Source organism: Oryctolagus cuniculus, chromosome 6 (assembly GCF_964237555.1).
Source record: "Oryctolagus cuniculus chromosome 6, mOryCun1.1, whole genome shotgun sequence".
NCBI lineage: Eukaryota > Metazoa > Chordata > Mammalia > Lagomorpha > Leporidae > Oryctolagus > Oryctolagus cuniculus.
Window position 1 is genome coordinate 125,353,859 of NC_091437.1, and position 17,517 is coordinate 125,371,375.

General features: G+C 43.3%; 1 protein-coding gene across 1 annotated transcript; it reads right to left on the reverse strand.

Annotated features, from left to right (window-relative positions):
* Positions 1 to 3,805: 3,805 nt before the first annotated feature.
* Positions 3,806 to 17,310, reverse strand: COX6C (cytochrome c oxidase subunit 6C). Its single transcript, XM_002710711.5, has 4 exons — positions 17,174 to 17,310; positions 16,020 to 16,146; positions 13,513 to 13,640; positions 3,806 to 3,929 (listed from the first exon to the last, which is right to left on the reverse strand). Exons 2-3 carry the CDS (start codon positions 16,131 to 16,133, stop codon positions 13,527 to 13,529), a joined length of 228 nt encoding a protein of 75 aa, XP_002710757.1. The 5' UTR covers positions 16,134 to 16,146; positions 17,174 to 17,310; the 3' UTR covers positions 3,806 to 3,929; positions 13,513 to 13,526.
* Positions 17,311 to 17,517: the final 207 nt, after the last annotated feature.

Below are 17,517 nucleotides of genomic sequence, written 5' to 3' on the forward strand. Positions count from 1 at the left end.
GGCCCAACCGGGACTAGAACCCGGTGTGCCGGCGCCGCAGGCAGAGGATTAGCCTATTGAGCCACGGCACCGGCCTCATGCTAAGAATTATAAAACTACTGCTATTCACAGGAACTCCCCCGCCCCCAAATAAATGGTATAAATCTAGCCAAGCACAGGGAAGACATCTACAATAAAAACTTCAAGATGCTAATGAAAGAAAGTGAAGACAAGAATATGGGAAGACTCCCATGTTCATGGATTAAAAGAATGTTATTAAAATGTACACATTACCCAAAGCAATCTATGGGTTCAATTCAATCTCCATCAAATTACCAATGAGACTCTTCACAGAACTAGAGAAAAACCTTTCAAGAGTCATATGGAAGTGCAAAAGACCCTGAATAATCAGAGCAATCTTGAACAAAGAGCCAAACTGGAAGTATCATACCACCTTATTTCAAGACCTACTACAGGCCAGCGCCGTGGCTCACTAGGCTAATCCTCCACCTGCAGCGCTGGCACCCCAGGTTCTAGTCCCAGGTGGGGCACTGGATTCTGTCCTGGTTGTTCCTCTTCCAGTCCAGTTCTCTGCTGTGGCCCAGGAAGGCAGTGGAGGATGGCCCAAGTGCTTGGGCCCTGCACCTGCATGGGAGACCAGGAAGAAGCACCTGGCTCCTGATCGGCGCAGCCATTTGGGGAGTGAACCAATGGAAGGAAGACCTTTCTCTCTCTTTCTCACTGTCTAACTCTGCCTGTAAAAAAAAAAAAAAAAAAAAAAAAAAAAACCTAACCTACTACAGAACTGTTGTAATCACAACAGTATGGTACTGGCCTAAAAACCCATATATAGACCGTGGAACAAGACAGAGATTTCAGAAATGAATTCACACATTTACAGCAAAGTGATTCACCACTAAAGTGTCAAAACCATACACTGGAGAAAGGACATTTTCTTCAATACATAATGCTGGAAAAAGCAGATATCCACATGCCTAAGAAAGAAACTTGAACCTTTCTTCCCACTTCTTACTCTGTACAAAAATCTACTCAAAATGGATCCAAGACCTAAATTTAAGACCTCAGACAACAAAACTACCAGAAAAAAGTTTAGGGAAAACAGTTAAAGACACTAGCCTATACAATGATTTTTTGGATACAACCCTTCAAAAATACAGGCGGCCAAAGCAAATGGGATTAGATCAAACTAAGTTTCTGCACAGCAAAGGGAACAGTCACCACAGCAAAGAGACGATACAAAGGGGAAAATATTTACAAACTTTCATCTGAGAAAGGCTTAATACCCAGAATACATAAAGAACTTAAAGAACTCAGCAACAAAAAAAAGACATTTAAGAAATGGGCAAAGAATCTGAACAGCTCCTTAAAGGAAATACAAATGGCCGGTATATGAAAAAAATGCTTAATATCACTAGCCATCAGGTACATAAACACCAACCAAAACCATAATGTGGTATCACCTCATGCTTGTTAGAATGTTCAGTTATTATCAAAAAGACAAAAACCATAGACGGAGGCTGCATAATGGATATCAAAACACAGAAGTAACAAGTTCTTGTGTTCCATAATGTAGTAGGACAACTATAGTTTCCAGTAATGTAGAACATTAGTATAAAGTACTGGAAGAGAGGAGCTGGTAAGCACCATACACAAAAAAAAGAAACAGGAAACAGAGGCTGGTTGCCTGCTTGGATCAGTTTATGCAGCATACATATGTTGAAACACTGTACCCCCCAAAATGTGTAAATACGTGTTAATACAAAAATGTAACTAAAATAATATTAAAAAAAAAAAAAAAAAAAAAAAAAAACGGGCCGGCACTGTGGTGCAGTGGGTTAACGCCTGCATCCATATGGGCACCAGATCGAGTCCCAGCTGCTCCACTTCCAATCCAGCTCTCTGCTATGGCTGGGAAAGCAGTAGAAGATGGGCCCCTGCACCCACGTGGGCAACCCAGAATAAGCTCCTGGCTTCGTTATCAGCGCAGCTCTGGCCATTACAGCCATCTGGGGAGTGAACCATCGGACAGAAGACCTCTCTCTCTCTCTGCCTCTACTTCTCTAACTCTTTCAAATACATAAATAAATCTTAAAAAAAAAAAAAAAACACACAAACACAATGCTGGGGCAGTTAAGAAGAGGGAATCCTCATACATTGTTGGAATGCAAATTACTACAGCCATTTATGGAGAACAGTATGGAGGTTCCCCCCAGAACTAAAAATCGATCTACCATATTACCTAGCTACACCAGTTCAGCATATATATATATATATATCCAAAGGAAATGAAGTCAGCATAGCAAAGAGATAAGAAATACTGTCACTCTCATGTTTGTTGCAGCACTCCTCACAAAGAGCCAAGATATGGAATCAACCTAGGTGTGCATCAATGGATGGTTAAGAAAATACTGTGTACACACACACACACACACACACAAATGGAGTATTATTCAGCTGCAGAAAAGAAATCCTGACAACTACAGCCAAAACAGATGGAACTGGATATCATTAAGTAAAAAAAAGCCAGACAGATGAATACCACACCATTCTCTCAGACACCGAAGTTTGAAAACATCCATCTGTACTTGGAATAGCGATTGCTAAAAGGAGGTTGGAATGAGTTACAAAACAGAAGTACAAGTTCTAGTGTTCAACAGCACAATGGAGCAACTATAGTTCACAATAATGCATTAAATACTATATAAAGAACTGGAAGAGAGGGGCTGGTAGGCTCCCAAACAGAGAAACAAGAAATAGAACTATTAACTGCCTGATTTTATCAGTATATACTGTATACATAACTTAAAACACGGTGTTGTACCCCATAAAATGTATGAGTATTATAGGTTACAAAAAAAAAAAAAAAAAACTGGTTTTAATTTTAACAAGAATCCTGCACATGAACTAAGAAGGGTAAGACAGTTTTTATGCTACTAAAGTGATGGTCAGTGATTAAACCAGCTTTGGATAAAATAAACAGTTTTTAAAGCTCTACTTTTATTACAACTAAAACATGATAATTAAAGCAGAGAAAGGTCCTAAGATCTCCATAAAAGAGTCAGCACACTGTTAATCACTAGCAGACATTAGTCAATTCTACTTACATAACTAAAACGACTATTTTTCCAGATTAGATATGTATTCTGAATTCTGTATTCATACTGTGAGCTCTTTAATAAAGCAATACTGAATAGGGATCCTTATATTTCAAATATCTGCTTCTGTCTGGTAGTAGCAAGACTATTCTTCACAATGAAGCTCAAGAAAGGCTTTCTAAGATTTTATTTATTTGAAAGAATGACAGAGTGAAACAGACGGACACAGGCAGAAAAGACAACTCTTTCATCTGCTGATTCACTCCCCAAATGGTCTCATACAGACAGCTGGGACCGGGCGGGGTTGCAGCCAGAAGCCTACAATTCCACATGTGTCTCCTACATGGGTATCAAGGACCCAAATACTTGGGTCACCTTCTACAGCTTCCCCGGGGCATTAGCAAGGAGATGGATTGGAAACGGAGCATTTAAGACTCAAAAGTCCAAGCCAATATAAGACGCCAGCTTGGCAAGCAGCAGCTTAACCTGCTGTGCCATAGCACTCCGCCTGTTTGTCTCTTGAAATCACTTCAACCCATGGCCCAGGACCAAACTAACTGCACCTAGGATTATCTCAGTGAAATGAATAAAATATCAGAGCAATGACAGGTGTATTGAAATGTTTATGAAATACTAAAATCTTAATTATTTTCACGTGACTCATAAGTAGTTAAAATCCCCAAGCAATCAACAGAATAATGATCAAAGACTTACTGTCCAGAGTATTTATTTATTTATCAAGAGAAACTATTCCTTAGCCCGTATATTTCATGTTTCATAGTTCGGGAACACAGGTCAGTGACAAACTTCTACAGAATTCAATCCAAAGAAATTCTGCGGAGAGAAACAGAATGGCTAAGTTAATGACAAAATCATTCTCTAATATCCACCATCCTTCAGGTCAGCTGAGATCTGTTCTTCCTAATGTATCCCACACTTTGACCACTTACCTTTAGCCCCAGGAGAGGCTCTGCTCAGCTGCCTGGGGTCCGGAGCCATCTTCCCCCAAGCTCCGTAATCACCCTGACTAGCAACCACATCTATTCTCTCATTCTTTACTTTCATTAATAAATTTTGACTTTTTTTCCTTCTCAAGCCTACCCTGGCTCCATTCTCACTTTCTTTAAAGAAAGGAAGCTCATCTGTTCCAAATTGTTCCTGTCTCCAAACCTGTTTTTCTTTTTTCTTATTGGTTTTTAAACACAACCAACTTTGACTCAAGAAGAATAAAAATCTAATAAATATATATATATAAATTAGCCTAATAAAATCTTGATTTTGAAACAAATTCCCACTGTAGAAATCCTGAAAATTTCAAAGTTAAGAGAAAATAGCAATGTTAAGATTATAATGCAGGGCCGGCGCTGTGGCACAGCAGGTTAAAGCCCCAGTCTGCAGTGCCGGCATCCCACATGGGCACCAGTTCAAGTCCCAGCTGCTCCACTTCCAATCCAGCTCTCTGCTGTGGCCTGGGAAAGCAGTGGAAAATGGTCCTAGTTCTTGGGCCCCTGCACCCGCGTGGGAGACCTGGAAGAAGCTCCTGGGTGTTGTGGCCAGCTGGGGAGTGAACCAGCAGATGGAAGACTTCTCTCTCTACCTCTCCTTCTCTTGCTGTGTAACTCTGGCTTTCAAATAAATAAATAAATCTCTTTTTTTTTTTAAAAGATTATAATGCAACCAAAATATTTTTTTCCCTTTACCTTTTACTTATCAACACAAATCATCCTTTATAAAAAACTTAAGTTTCTATTCCATGTCACTTTGTGAATATCATTACTACTGGACACAACATTCCATGGAATGAGAAAAAAATCCTAATTTTCAAAACATCAGAATTGCTATTTTCCTATGATAAATATACTTTGGATATTTATCTACACATCTACTTTATTTCAGATATCTCCTTTAGGTAAGCAACAAGCTAAATAATGCTGTAGAATCAAATCTTATATTAGGAAAAGTCACTGATAATCTGAATTCCCCTTGGATCTTTTAGAAAACTGATCTAAGTCTAACACAACAGGTCTCCTTCCCCCAGCCCAGATCCTCGCACTATTTTTACGACAGTGCACTTGAAATGACCATTTGGGAAGTCTTCCTGGAAAAATGGAAGATTTTCATTCTCCATGTGACATCAAACTCACTTATAGGGCATACACCCAGATTGAAGTGGCAGATATCAATCTTTCAACTATTTCAATTGTTACTTTACCATTTGTTGAGATTGAATAAAGTGAAATACATGCACAGTAAGATTCCAGAACATGAAGGCTCATCAGGCACTAAAAACATACTTTAATAGCAGATACCAATCAGTCCTTTCCTAGATATACAATCTTAATTTTCACTCTACCAGGAGGGCTGTTGCGAGGCAGGCCAAAAAGAAATCTTAGGAAAGCCACCAAGTCACTGTTTTGCTTTCCAGCAGTCATTTCTGAAAGTGTGATTTTCCTCAGTAACAGCATAACTGTTTTCAACATAAAGTAACTTCATACATCAGTAAGATGGTGAATTTCAAAGCTCCAAACCACTGATGTCACACAGCAACACCAAATAAACATACGGACCAGGAAAGCTTTGTGAGAACTCTGGAAACTTCTGCAACCAAATGAACACCTAACCAAGGAAGACCACATTCAAAACAGTAGGGAATTTCTTGGCATTTTTGCTTGTCCTTTCTTCACACTCTCCTTAGTACAGTGCAGCTCGATCAAGAGTTAACAGCCCAATTCTTGGCTCCTCCCTCAGAATAGAAAGTAAAGGGTGGAACTTGCTTGCAACATAACATTACAGCCTGCAGGGGGCTGCCCAAGTGACTAGTTTCCACTTTGCCCAACTCAGAGCACTGTTGGGAATGATGGCATAATTTGAATTATCAGGTTGGAAACTGCAGAAAGCAACAGCAGACGCAAAAGCATGAGAGAGCTGTAAGGATACTGCAGACTTACAGGCATCTGTCAGCAAGAGATTGTGGGCAGAGGGAGATAATAAAAGAGCTAAGGTTCCGGAAGGAAGCAGGGGTGAAACTCGGCAGAGAACGCTAAGGAAAAGTTAGCAGTTGTGTAAGAGGACACTTGAGAAAATCCATGGAATGATGGTTTTAAAGTATCAGTTTGGGAGCAAGTGTTTAGACTGGCAGTCAAGATGCCTTATCTCATGCCAAGAGTGCTTGGATCAATTCCTAGCTATGGCTCCTGACTCCAGCCTCCTGCCAGTGCAGAACCTGAGAGGCAGCAGTGATGGCTCAAGTAATTGGATTCCTTTGGGAGTCCCAGATTGCATTCCTGCACCTGCACGGAAACCCAGCCCCAGCTGTCACAGGCATGTGGAGAATAAACCAGCAGAATCCTCTCAAGTAAGGATTTTTGTTTTTAAGGTTTATTTATTTGAAAAACAGAGAGAGAGAATGAGAGAGAGAGCGAGCGAGATCTTCCCTCGGCTGGTTCACTCCCCTAAATGGCTCCAACAGCCAGGGCTGGGCCAGGCCAAAGCCAGGAGCTTCATCTGGGTTTCCAACATGCGTACTGTGAATTGTATAGAGGCTCACTGGTACATGGTGATTTCCATTTTCCTTGCTACTTCCAAGATTCCTTAATTTTTGACAGTTTGAGAATGTCTTGGTGTAGCTTGCTTTGGGTTTATCCTACTTGGAGTTTCTTATATTGGGGTATATTCATTTTTGTCTTACAAATTTGGGAAGTCGAACCTTAACATCTTCCAACATGCGTTCTGAGGAGCCCAGTCACCTCAGCTATCTTCCCCTGCTTTCCCAGGGAGCTAGATCTAAAGTGGAGCAGCCAGTACTCGAACTGGTGTTCATATAGGATGCCAGTGTCATAGGAGACGGTTTAACCTGTGCCACAAGGCCGGCCAAAAAATATGCAAAGCTTTTCAAAAATTTGTTTTATTTATTTGAAAGAAAGATGGAGATCTCACCCACTGCACCACAGTGCCGATCCCTAAAGATTTTTTGGAAAATTGAGTTTATTTTGGTGCAAACATTTTTTGAAATCCATACATACAAGAAGTCTTCATGGAAAATGTATACTATGAAAAAACTATACAAGGATTTCAAAAATCTTTTCTATCAAAATAGATACCTTGTAATTCCATTTTCCATGAACTTTCTGAAGTACCCTCATTACAGGGAAATGAACAAAAGCATGTGCATGGCCCAAGAAGATACACTCCCAGAAAAGCTGAGAGGACCACCAAGTATTTGCATCAGACTGATTGTGAAGGTTTTCCCCAGCACAGAACCAGTCTAAGAATGGGCAAAATGGCAGTTTTTCTCAAGTGACCAAATTTCAATAATGGATCACAGGCAAACAAAACCAAAGAACTATGACTTAGCCAAAGGAACAAATCAAATCTTCACAACCATCAAGAAATGTGGGTTCTTGGCCGGCGCCGCGGCTCACTAGGCTAATCCTCCGCCTGCGGCACCAGCACCCCGGGTTCTGGTCCCAGTTGGGGCGCCAGTTCTGTCCCAGTTGCTCCTCTTCCAGTCCAACCCTCTGCTGTGGCCCAGGAGGGCAGTGGAGGATGGCCCAGGTGCTTGGGCCCTGCTCCCGCATGGGAGACCGGGGGCGGGAGGGGGTGGTGGTGAGGAGGAACCTGGCTCCTGGCTTTGGATCGGCGTAGCGCCAGCCGTAGCAGCCATTTGGGGGGTGAGCCAATGGAGGGAAGACCTTTCTGACTTACTGGACAAAATCTTTAAAACAAATGTCTTAAATTTTGCTAAGGCAAACAAGGAAAGACAACTAGATAAAAATCAGGAAAACAAAATGAGAATATCAACAAAGATAATTACAGAAACAAAGCCAAGCCAAGCCAAACCAATCCGGAGCCAAAAAATAGAACTGAAAAAATTTACTAAAAGGGTTCAAGAGCAAACTCAAACAATTAGCAGGAACAATCAGCAAACCTGACAACATCATTCTGAAAACTACAAAATCTGAAGAACAGAAAGAATAAAGAATGAAGGGAACAAACCCTAAGGAACATATAAAACACACCATCCAGAGGACCAACATATGTATTACATAAGTCTCAAAGGAGAAAGGGGGCGAAGAGCTTATGTGAAGAGTAATGGCCAAAAACTTCCCAAATTTGAAGACAAAAATGAATATACCTCAATATAAGAAACTCCAAGTAGGTTAACCCAAAGCAAGCTACACCAAGACATTCTCAAACTGTCAAAAATTAAGGAATCTTGGAAGTAGCAAGGAAAATGGAAATCACCATGTACCAGTGGGCCTCTATACAATTCACAGTGACTGCTCAGTTAAAACTTTGCAGGCCAGAAGGCTGTAGGATGATATACGAAGGCACGTCAAAAAGTTCATGAAAAATGTAAGTAAAAGATGTTTATTTTGGTCCAAAAAAATTGGAAATTCATACAAAAGGCCTTCAAAAATATTATTTAAATTATCTGTACTATGAGTGTGTTTCAAAACTTTTTTACAAAAATTGACTTTTAATTTCATTTTCTATAACCTTTTTGACGTACGTGCATATTTAAGAGAAAAGCAAATTTAATGTGAGTTTCTCACATGATGTAGGAGCCTTCAGAAATGAAGACCCAAGAAAATAGAGATAACTACTTTTTTTAAAGTTTTATTTTAAAAAAGATTCATTTATTCAAAGAGTTACAGAGAGGAGGAGACAGAAGGAGTGTGGGGGAGATATCCATCTTCCATCAGCTTGTTCACTCCCCAAATGGTCACCAGGGTCTCCCACGTGGATGGCAGGAACCCAAACACTTGGGCCATCTTCTACTGCTTTCCCATGTGCACTAGGAGGGAGCTGGATTGGAAGTAGAGCAGCTGAGATATGAACCAGAGCTCATATGGTATGCTGGCATTGCAGGGAGAGGATTAATCCGCAGCACAACACTGGCCCTGAAAAACTGTATTCTTTCTTAGGCACAGACATGCGTAAGTATGATTGGAGGAAAAGTGCACGATATTTAATAGTAATAAATTAAAAGGAACTTAATAAGGCTTGTTTGTTCAAAATCTTCTCTGTATCCCTTTGTGATGAACTCATATTAAGTGGGCTGGATACGATACCCTCAACTGAGAATACTATATGCAGCAATGTCGTCTTTTAAAAATGAGGAGAAAAAGGGGTCGGCATTGTGGTGCACTGGGTTAAGCCACTAGCTGCAATGCTAGCATTCCATATGGGCACCAATTTATGTCCCAGATGCTCTACTTCCAATTCAGCTCCCAGCTAGTGGCATAGGAAAAGCAGTGGAAAATAGGGCTGACACCGTGACACAGCGGCTTAAAGCCCTGGCCTGCAGCGCCAGCATCCCATATGGGCACTGGTTTGCATCTCAGCTGCTCCTCTTCTGATCCAGCTCTCTGATAATGTACCTGGGAAAGCAAGGGAGGATAGTCGAAGTTGCACCCACAGGGGAGACCCAGAAAAAGCTCCTGGCTCCTGGCTTCAGATCAGCTCAGCTCCGGCCATTGGGCCATTTGGGGAGTAAACCAGTAGATGGAAGACCTCTCTGTCTTTCAAATAAATAAAAAATAAATCTTTTAAAAAAAGGGGTGGGGAGCAGAAAATGGCCAAGTGTCTGGGTCCCTGACGCATACGTGGGAGACTAGAAGCTCCTAGCATCCGCTTGGCCCAGCCCTAGCCATTGCAGCCATCTGTGAACCAGCAGATGGAAATCTCTGTGTCCTCCTCTCTATATAACTGTGATTGTCAAATAAATAAATCCTTAAGATTAATAAAAAATGAGGAAAGACACTCTCAGATTAATAAAGGAGATCATTACTGTCGCTCCCCGTCTTCGTGGAGGAGCGACACAGGACCCTGCGCTGTTCTTTCGTCTGCTCGGCCCTCCCCGGGTTTGCTTCTGGTTCTTCCCGGGTTGGCTACTGTCCCTTCCACCTCCGTGGAAGGGCGGTTCCCCCTGCCACTTTCCCCACTTCCGCGGGGGAGCAGCACACCGCCGGCCAGCTCTCTCGGGGGCTGCACAGGTGTTCCTTCAGATAGATGTTCCCCTTAGATGTTCCTCGTGCATGCCGTCTCTCTCCTCCTTTATAGTCCTCTTCCACCAATCCCAACTCTGCTACCCACACGCCGAGTACGCTGCTCTCCTCCAATCAGGAGCAGGTCCCACAGTTTATTGGTTGAACTGGAGGCAGCTGTGTAGAAGCTGTTTCCCTTCTCAGCGCCATATTGTGGGAGAGCAGATGCATAGAATAAGTCTTAATTCCAGTAACTTAGTCTAGTCCAAGTTGCTCCCAGTTGCTCCCCACAATTACCACCAGACCTGCCCTTCAAGGAAGTCCTTCAAGTTTAAAAAAAAAAAAAAAAAAAGCTACCAGACAGTAACCTGAAGCAATGCAAAAATAAAGTTCCTGGTAAAGGGGAAATATAAAAATCTTGTATTATAATTTTGACTCTAAGCCTACTTTCAATTCTTTTTATAGGATTTAAGGGACAAAAGTATAAGAAATAACCATAAATCTATGTTAACAGGTATACAACATATGAACACGTAATTTGTGAGGCAGGGATTTAGCTTAAAGATTAAGATACCCACATCTCACACTGTACCTGGGTTCAGTTCCCAGCTCTGGTTCCTGACTCCAGCATGATGCCAATTGAGACCTGTTAAGCAGCAATGATGGCTAAGTAATTAGGTTCCTGCCATCCACATGGGAGACCTGGATAGTTTCCAGCTCCCAGCTTCAGCCCTGGCCACTGCAGGCATCTGGGGAGTGAACCAGTAGATGTCTCTTCCTGCATCTCAAATAACTAAATTTTAGAAGACCTAATTTGTTACATCACTAAGTTAGGTCATGGCAATGTAGAATTTATGCAAGCTTTTTTTTTTTTTTTTGAAGATTTATTTATTTGAAAGTCATAGTTACAGAGAGAGAGAAAGAGACAAAGAGAGGTCTTCTATCTGCTGGTTCACTCCCCAATTGGCCGCAATGGCCGGAGCCGCATCGATCTGGAGCCAGGAGCCAGGAGCTTCTCCCAGGTCTCCATGTTGGAGACCTGGACCTGGGCCATCTTCTACTGCTTTCCCAGGCCACAGCAGAGAGCTGGATCGAAAATGGAGCAGCCAGGACTCGAACCAGCATCCATATGGGATGCCGGCACTGCAGGCAGCAGCTTTACCTGATATGCCACAGCGCCGGCCTCAATGCAAGCTTTTGAGTGAGATCAAATTGTGCATTCAAAATAGATTATCACTAACATGTTCATGTAATCCACAAAGAAAATGAGGAATATACATAAAAGTAAGAGAATTGAAACATACCACTAAAAATAAACCAGGCAGGCAGGAAGGAAGCAAAGAATTTTAAAAAGTCGTGGGACACAGAGAAAACGATGTGACTGTAGTATGTCTTACCCTATCAGTAATTATTTTAAATGTAAATGGATTAAATTCCTAATCAAAAGATAAATAGTGGGGTCAACACAGTGGTACAGTGGGTAAGCCGCTGTTTGAGAGAGAAGCATCCCAAATTAGCACAGGTTCAAGTCCTGTCTACTCTGCTTCCCATACAACTCCCAGCTAACACTCCATGGAAAGCAACAGAAGGGCACTAAGGTCTTGAGCCTCTGTCACCCATGTGGGAAATCCAGATGGAGTCCAGGCTTCTGAATGTGTCCTGGCACAGCCCTAGCTGTTGTGGCCATTTGGGGAGTGAACCAGCAGATGGAAGATCTCTTTCAAATAAATAAATCTTTACAAAAATAGCAGAATGGATAAAAAACCTGAATCCATCTAGTAATATACTGTCTCTAAGAGATCCACTTTAGGCTTAAGAACACACACATGCTGAAAGTGAAAGGATGGGGAAAAAATTCTACACAAATAATCAAAAGAGAACAAGGATGGCTAACCCAGTATCAGACAAAATAGATATTAAGCCAAAGCATCTTATAAAAGGGACATTATATGATAAAATCAATTTACCAAGAAGCAATTAATTTGTAAATACACACATGCACCAAGTAATAGCAACCCAAATGAACAAATACAAACAACTCAAAGGAGAACTAGCTCCACAATAATAGGTGGAAACTAGAATTCACCACTTTCAACAATGACCAGACAGAAGCTCAATGAGCAAACAGAGGACTTAAACAACACTCTATAAACCACTGGATCTAACTAAACACTCTACTCAATATCAGAATATATATATTTTTTTCATGTGCACATGGAGTGTTCTCTAGAACATCCTAAATGTTAGGCCACAAAACAGACTTGACAAAAACAAAGGAAGTCATACAAAGTATTTTATTCTGATCAAAATAGCATGAAGCTGTAAGAGCAAAAAAAAAAAAAGGCATGAAAATCCATAAATATGTTGAAAACACACTATCAGGGCCGGCGCCACAGCTCACTAGGCTAATCCTCCACCTGCGGTACTGGCACCCCAGGTTCTTGTCCCGGTTGCTCCTCTTCCAGACCTTTCTCTCTGTCTCTCCCTCTCAGGTTAAGTCACCACTTGGACACAGACATCCCATTTAGGAGTTCCCAGCAGTAAATCCTGCCTCTGCTTACAATCCAACCTACTGCTAATGCACCTGGGAGTACTTGGGTTTCTGCTCCAACATGGGAGACTGGGATAGAGTTTCTGGATTCTGACTTCAGCCTGGCCCAACCACATGTTACTGACCTTTGGGCAGTGAACCAGCAGGTGAGAGCTCTGTCTTGTCTTTCTTTTAAATCAATAAATAAATCTTAAAACTTATCAATACACACAAAGCAGCAAGTGCTTTCCAAGATGTGGAGAAATCAGAACGCTTTGTGCAGTGTAAGCAATATAAATTGCAGCCAATATGGGGAGAAAAAAATGAAAAACTTTACTATTACAATCTAGCAACTCCACTTCTGAGCATATATCCCCAAAGAACTGAAAGCAAAGTCTTGAAGAGAGATGTTCATAATAGTGAAAAGGTGGAAGCAAGCCCAAGTGTATGAGAAATGAATGGCTAACGAAAATAAGATAGATACACAAAATGGAGTATTATTCAGTCCCAAAAAGAAATTAAGTTCTGGTACAAGCTAGAATATGCCTGCCTGACTCTAAGAGCATTATGCCAAATTTAAAAAGCCAGCCAAAAACAGACCAGTGTTGTGGGACTGCACTTACATGAGGGATCTAGAGCAGTCACATCCAGAGACGGTAGAACAGTGGCTGCAAGAGCTTAGGAAAGGGTACCCAGGAGTAGCTGTTTAATGGTGTGGACTGAAGAGAGTTCTGGAGACTGGCTGTACAACAACATGAACGTACTTACCACTAATTAAAATGGGAAGATGGTAAATTGTAAAATTAAAAGGGCGAAGATGGTGAATTATATGCTATTTGCATTTTACCAAAAATTAAAGACATCTTTAGGAAAAGTTAATTTCCAAAGACCACATTACCTTTACATCCCCAATCACTTTGCACTCTGGAAGATACCAGCTTTCTTCATCTCCTCAAAATCTTTCATGGAATCATAATTTCTGTAGAAATCTGCATATGCCTTCTTTCTTGGTTCCGCCACTGCAAACTAAAAAGTAACAGCCTGGTAGTTTTCCAGATTATTGGAAATTTAGTAACTGAAGACAAGGTAAATAATAAAATGTTTGTGTCAACCTTTTATTGTGAACCCCACATTTCTTCTGACAAAGGGTGAAAGAGGTGACAAAGCAAAGGAAAAACAGTTTCATAGAAATATACCTTAGCTAGAACAGATTATACCTTTTTCTGGGTGTGTTTTGTGGGAGAGGGGTACAGACCGGCAAATGCCAGAGGATGAGACTCAAAAAGATCAAAGAGAGAAAAGGGCAGCCTTCCCTATAGCAAAGCCTAAATATGCCACTCATGAGGTACAATGAAATATTCTGATTCAGTTTACAACACAATATGAATTTCAGAGGAGTCTGAAATTGACTTGGTAACTATTTGCCACCTGTGAAAGGCACAAGAAACTTTCCATCTGCAAGAAGACTTTGGGGTAATTTATACCACAACATAGGAGAGCTTGTGTAAGTCCTCAGACTAGACACTGACCTGACCTACAAATAATCATGATGGCTACTAATCACTTCCAGAGAAATAAACTCCTGAACCTGCAAAGTCTATAGCATCATCAAGGAAAAGGATGGGAGGAAAGGGTTATGTTCATTTTTTTATTCTTTGAGGGCTCTGTATAAGGCAGAGGTCAATGGAAAAGAGAACAAATATAGATTCAAGAAAGAAATGGAGACCTTAAGCGACTTGATCAAGGAAGGGAGCCAACGTTATAGCACAGCAGGTTAAGTCACTGTTCAAGTAGCAGCTGCTCCACTTCCAACCTTGCTAATGCCCCTGGGAGAGCAGCAGCAAATTGCCCACGGGTCCGGCGCTATGGTTTAACAGGTAAAGCCGCCACCTGCAGTGCCAGCATCCCATAAGGGCGCCAGGTCAAGTCCTGGCTGCTCCACTTCTGATCTATCTCTCTGCTGTGGCCTGGGAAAGCAGTGGAAGATGGCCCAAGTCCTTGGGCCCCTGCACCTGTGCAGGAGATCTGGAGAAACCTCCTGGCTCCTGATTGACACAGCTCTGGCCGTTGTGGCCAACTGGGAAGTGAACCAGAGGATAGAAAACAAATCTTAAAAAAAAAAAAAAAAAAAAATATTGCCCAAGTGCTTGGGCCCCTGTACCCGTGTGGGAGACTTGGATGGAACTCCAGGCTCCTTGCTCCAACCTGGCCCAACTCTGAATCAGCACATACAAGATCTGGGGGGTGTGGGGTATGTGTATGTATGTGTGTGTGTGTGTGTATGTGTGTGTCTCCTTGTCATCCTGCCTTTCAAGTAAATAAAAAAGCCTTTAAAAAATCTAGGAAGAAACTAGCTGGCAGGCGGCTCAAGCAGATTCAATCTGCTTGCCATTATATGGAAAAATTTTAGTCTCCACAAAACACTGCTTAGTGAATTTCAACTTACGATTTGTTATCCAAATTCAAATCTCATCCCACATATAAAAACCAGTAAAGAGGGCAGGTGTTGTGGTGTAGCAGGATAAGTTGCCACTTAGGATAGCCACATTCCATATGGGAGATCTTGGAATTACGTTCTACCTCTGCTTCCAACCCTTCTTCCTGCTAATGTACCAGGGAGGGAGCAAATGATGGCTCAAGTACCTGGGTTCCTGCCATGGTCGTGGAAGACCCAGACTGGATTTTCTGGCTCCTGACTCTAGCCTGTCCCTGCCCTCTAACTCTGCCTTTCAAATAAATGATCTTTAAAAACAAAAGAAACAGAAAATTATTAAGTAGGAACAGTTACAAGACAGACCTGAAATCTCTCATGAGCCATTAATGACAAGATGGTGATAAACATATATAGTATCATAAACTTTTGTAGCAATCAGTCATAAACATAACGGCTGGCTGATGCCTGCAGTGCCAGCATCCCATATGGGCACCAGTTCCTGTCCTGATTGCTCCACTTCCAATCCAGCTCTCTGCTGTGACTTGGGAAAGCAGTAGAAGATGGCCCAAGTGCTTGGGCCCCTGCACGCACGTGGGGGACCTGGAGGAAGCTCCTGGCCTCGAATCGGCCCAGCTCTGGCTGTTGCGGCCATTTGGGGAGTGAGCCAGAGAATGGAAGACCTCTCTCTCTGTGTCTCTGCCTCTCTGTAACTACCTTTCAAATAAATAAGTAAAAAAAATTTTTTTTAAAAAGGCATAACTTTCAATCCATAGGTGGCACAGTATGAAGGTGCCATTCTGTGCTCATTCCTCCCAATCCCATTCAGAACTGCCTTCCCCATTCCTCTACCATGGGCTAGACTGCGTTCTTTCAAAATTCCTGTGTTTAGGCCTTACCTCCCAGTACCTCAGAACCCAGCCATATGAGGAAACAGGTTTTCAGAGAGGTAAGTCACTAGAAATAGATCGTACCTTATACAGAGCTGCAACGCTCAAGGACACAGCAAAGGCTCCAACGATATGAAAGCGCAGGCGTTTGGCCAGAAGGCCCCGCATCTGAGGTTTCGCCAAAGCACTGGGCGCCATGCTAGTTCTTGTCCTTCGTAGGTCAAAGGAAAGAAAACCTTAGGACCAACACGGTACTGAGGGGACTCCTAAGCATGATGCCTGTCTGACCTTCGAGAGACGCTCAGGACCACAGGCCACTGACTCCGCCCACAAAGCCCAGAGTGGCCCGGCTCGGCCTCCATCTTTTCCGTCCCCCAGCCCATACAATGAACCACCACCCAACTGAAGGCCAAACAGCTGCAGCACACCTTTCAAGGGGAGCCACGCCCGTCGCCAATGAGCAAAAACTCCAAGAATCTCCCCCAGCCGTAGGAGAGAGACGCAGGCGCTGTAGGCTGCAGCGTGCCCGTGCAAACTTCTTTACAGCCCTCCTCTAAACCTTTTCTACATCCCGCCGCCAACCCTGTGAGCTACGGGTGCGGGGGTTTCCAAGCTCACACAGCCAATGATCAAAACTCCGACCGGAACCCGGCAGTTGCCTCGAGGGCCCTAACTGTCCAGCCGGGGACAGTCCCTGCGGACCTTCGGCCACCGGGGGAGACCGCGCGGGAGGGTGCAGGTGAAACCGATCTGCCTGCCTACATCACAGGGAGGCTGCGGAAGCCCACCTGCGACGGGCCAGGCGCCCCTCCCCAGCTCCAGGCCAAACGCGGCAGCCAGCGGGCCCCGACCGAGCGCCGACACTGCGGGCAGACCCGTAAGCCTCTCCACCCGCGAAACACCGGGACGGGCAGGGCAAATGACCTAACCAAGGTCACAGACTACAGAGGGAGCTGGATGCCGGCCGGCTGACTCCGAAGCCTGCAGGTTCCTCGGGGCCCCTGCGCCCAACTCGGGCTTCCGTGAGACCGCCTCAGCCCACCCGGTCCGGCGCCCGCAGCCCTCCGCCCTCCGCCCTCCGGAGGTCGCCGAGGGGCGAGCGGAGGTCGACGCGGATGAGAGGTCCCAGGCTCCACCGCGACGGAGCTGCGGAGCCGCGACTCAACTCCGAGGCAGAGAGAACGGCAGACAGCAGGTCTGAGGACCGAAACGCTGAAAGAGACAGCGACCAGACTCACCTCCACACCAACGTCCTTCCCGGTTGCTAGAGAAATGGACGACACGCCGGTACTGCGCAGGCGCATAAGGGAATTCGCGAAGAGGATCCGGCGACGGTAGCCGAAGGAGTCCAAACCTAGCGCGATTCCGGTCGTTCTCGTTCTCAAGTGAAGTTCATCAGCTTGTTCGGTTTCTTGTGTGATCTAAGAAAAAGAGGACTTGACTTCCTAAAACAGATTACTTAGTGAATTGGAAGTATTAATCTTTCTAATAACAGGGTTATGAAATTACTAGGGAATTAAGAAATATTTAATATGTGAAAAAAAGTTAATGTACTCTTAGAAATGCACCAGCAATCATCCTG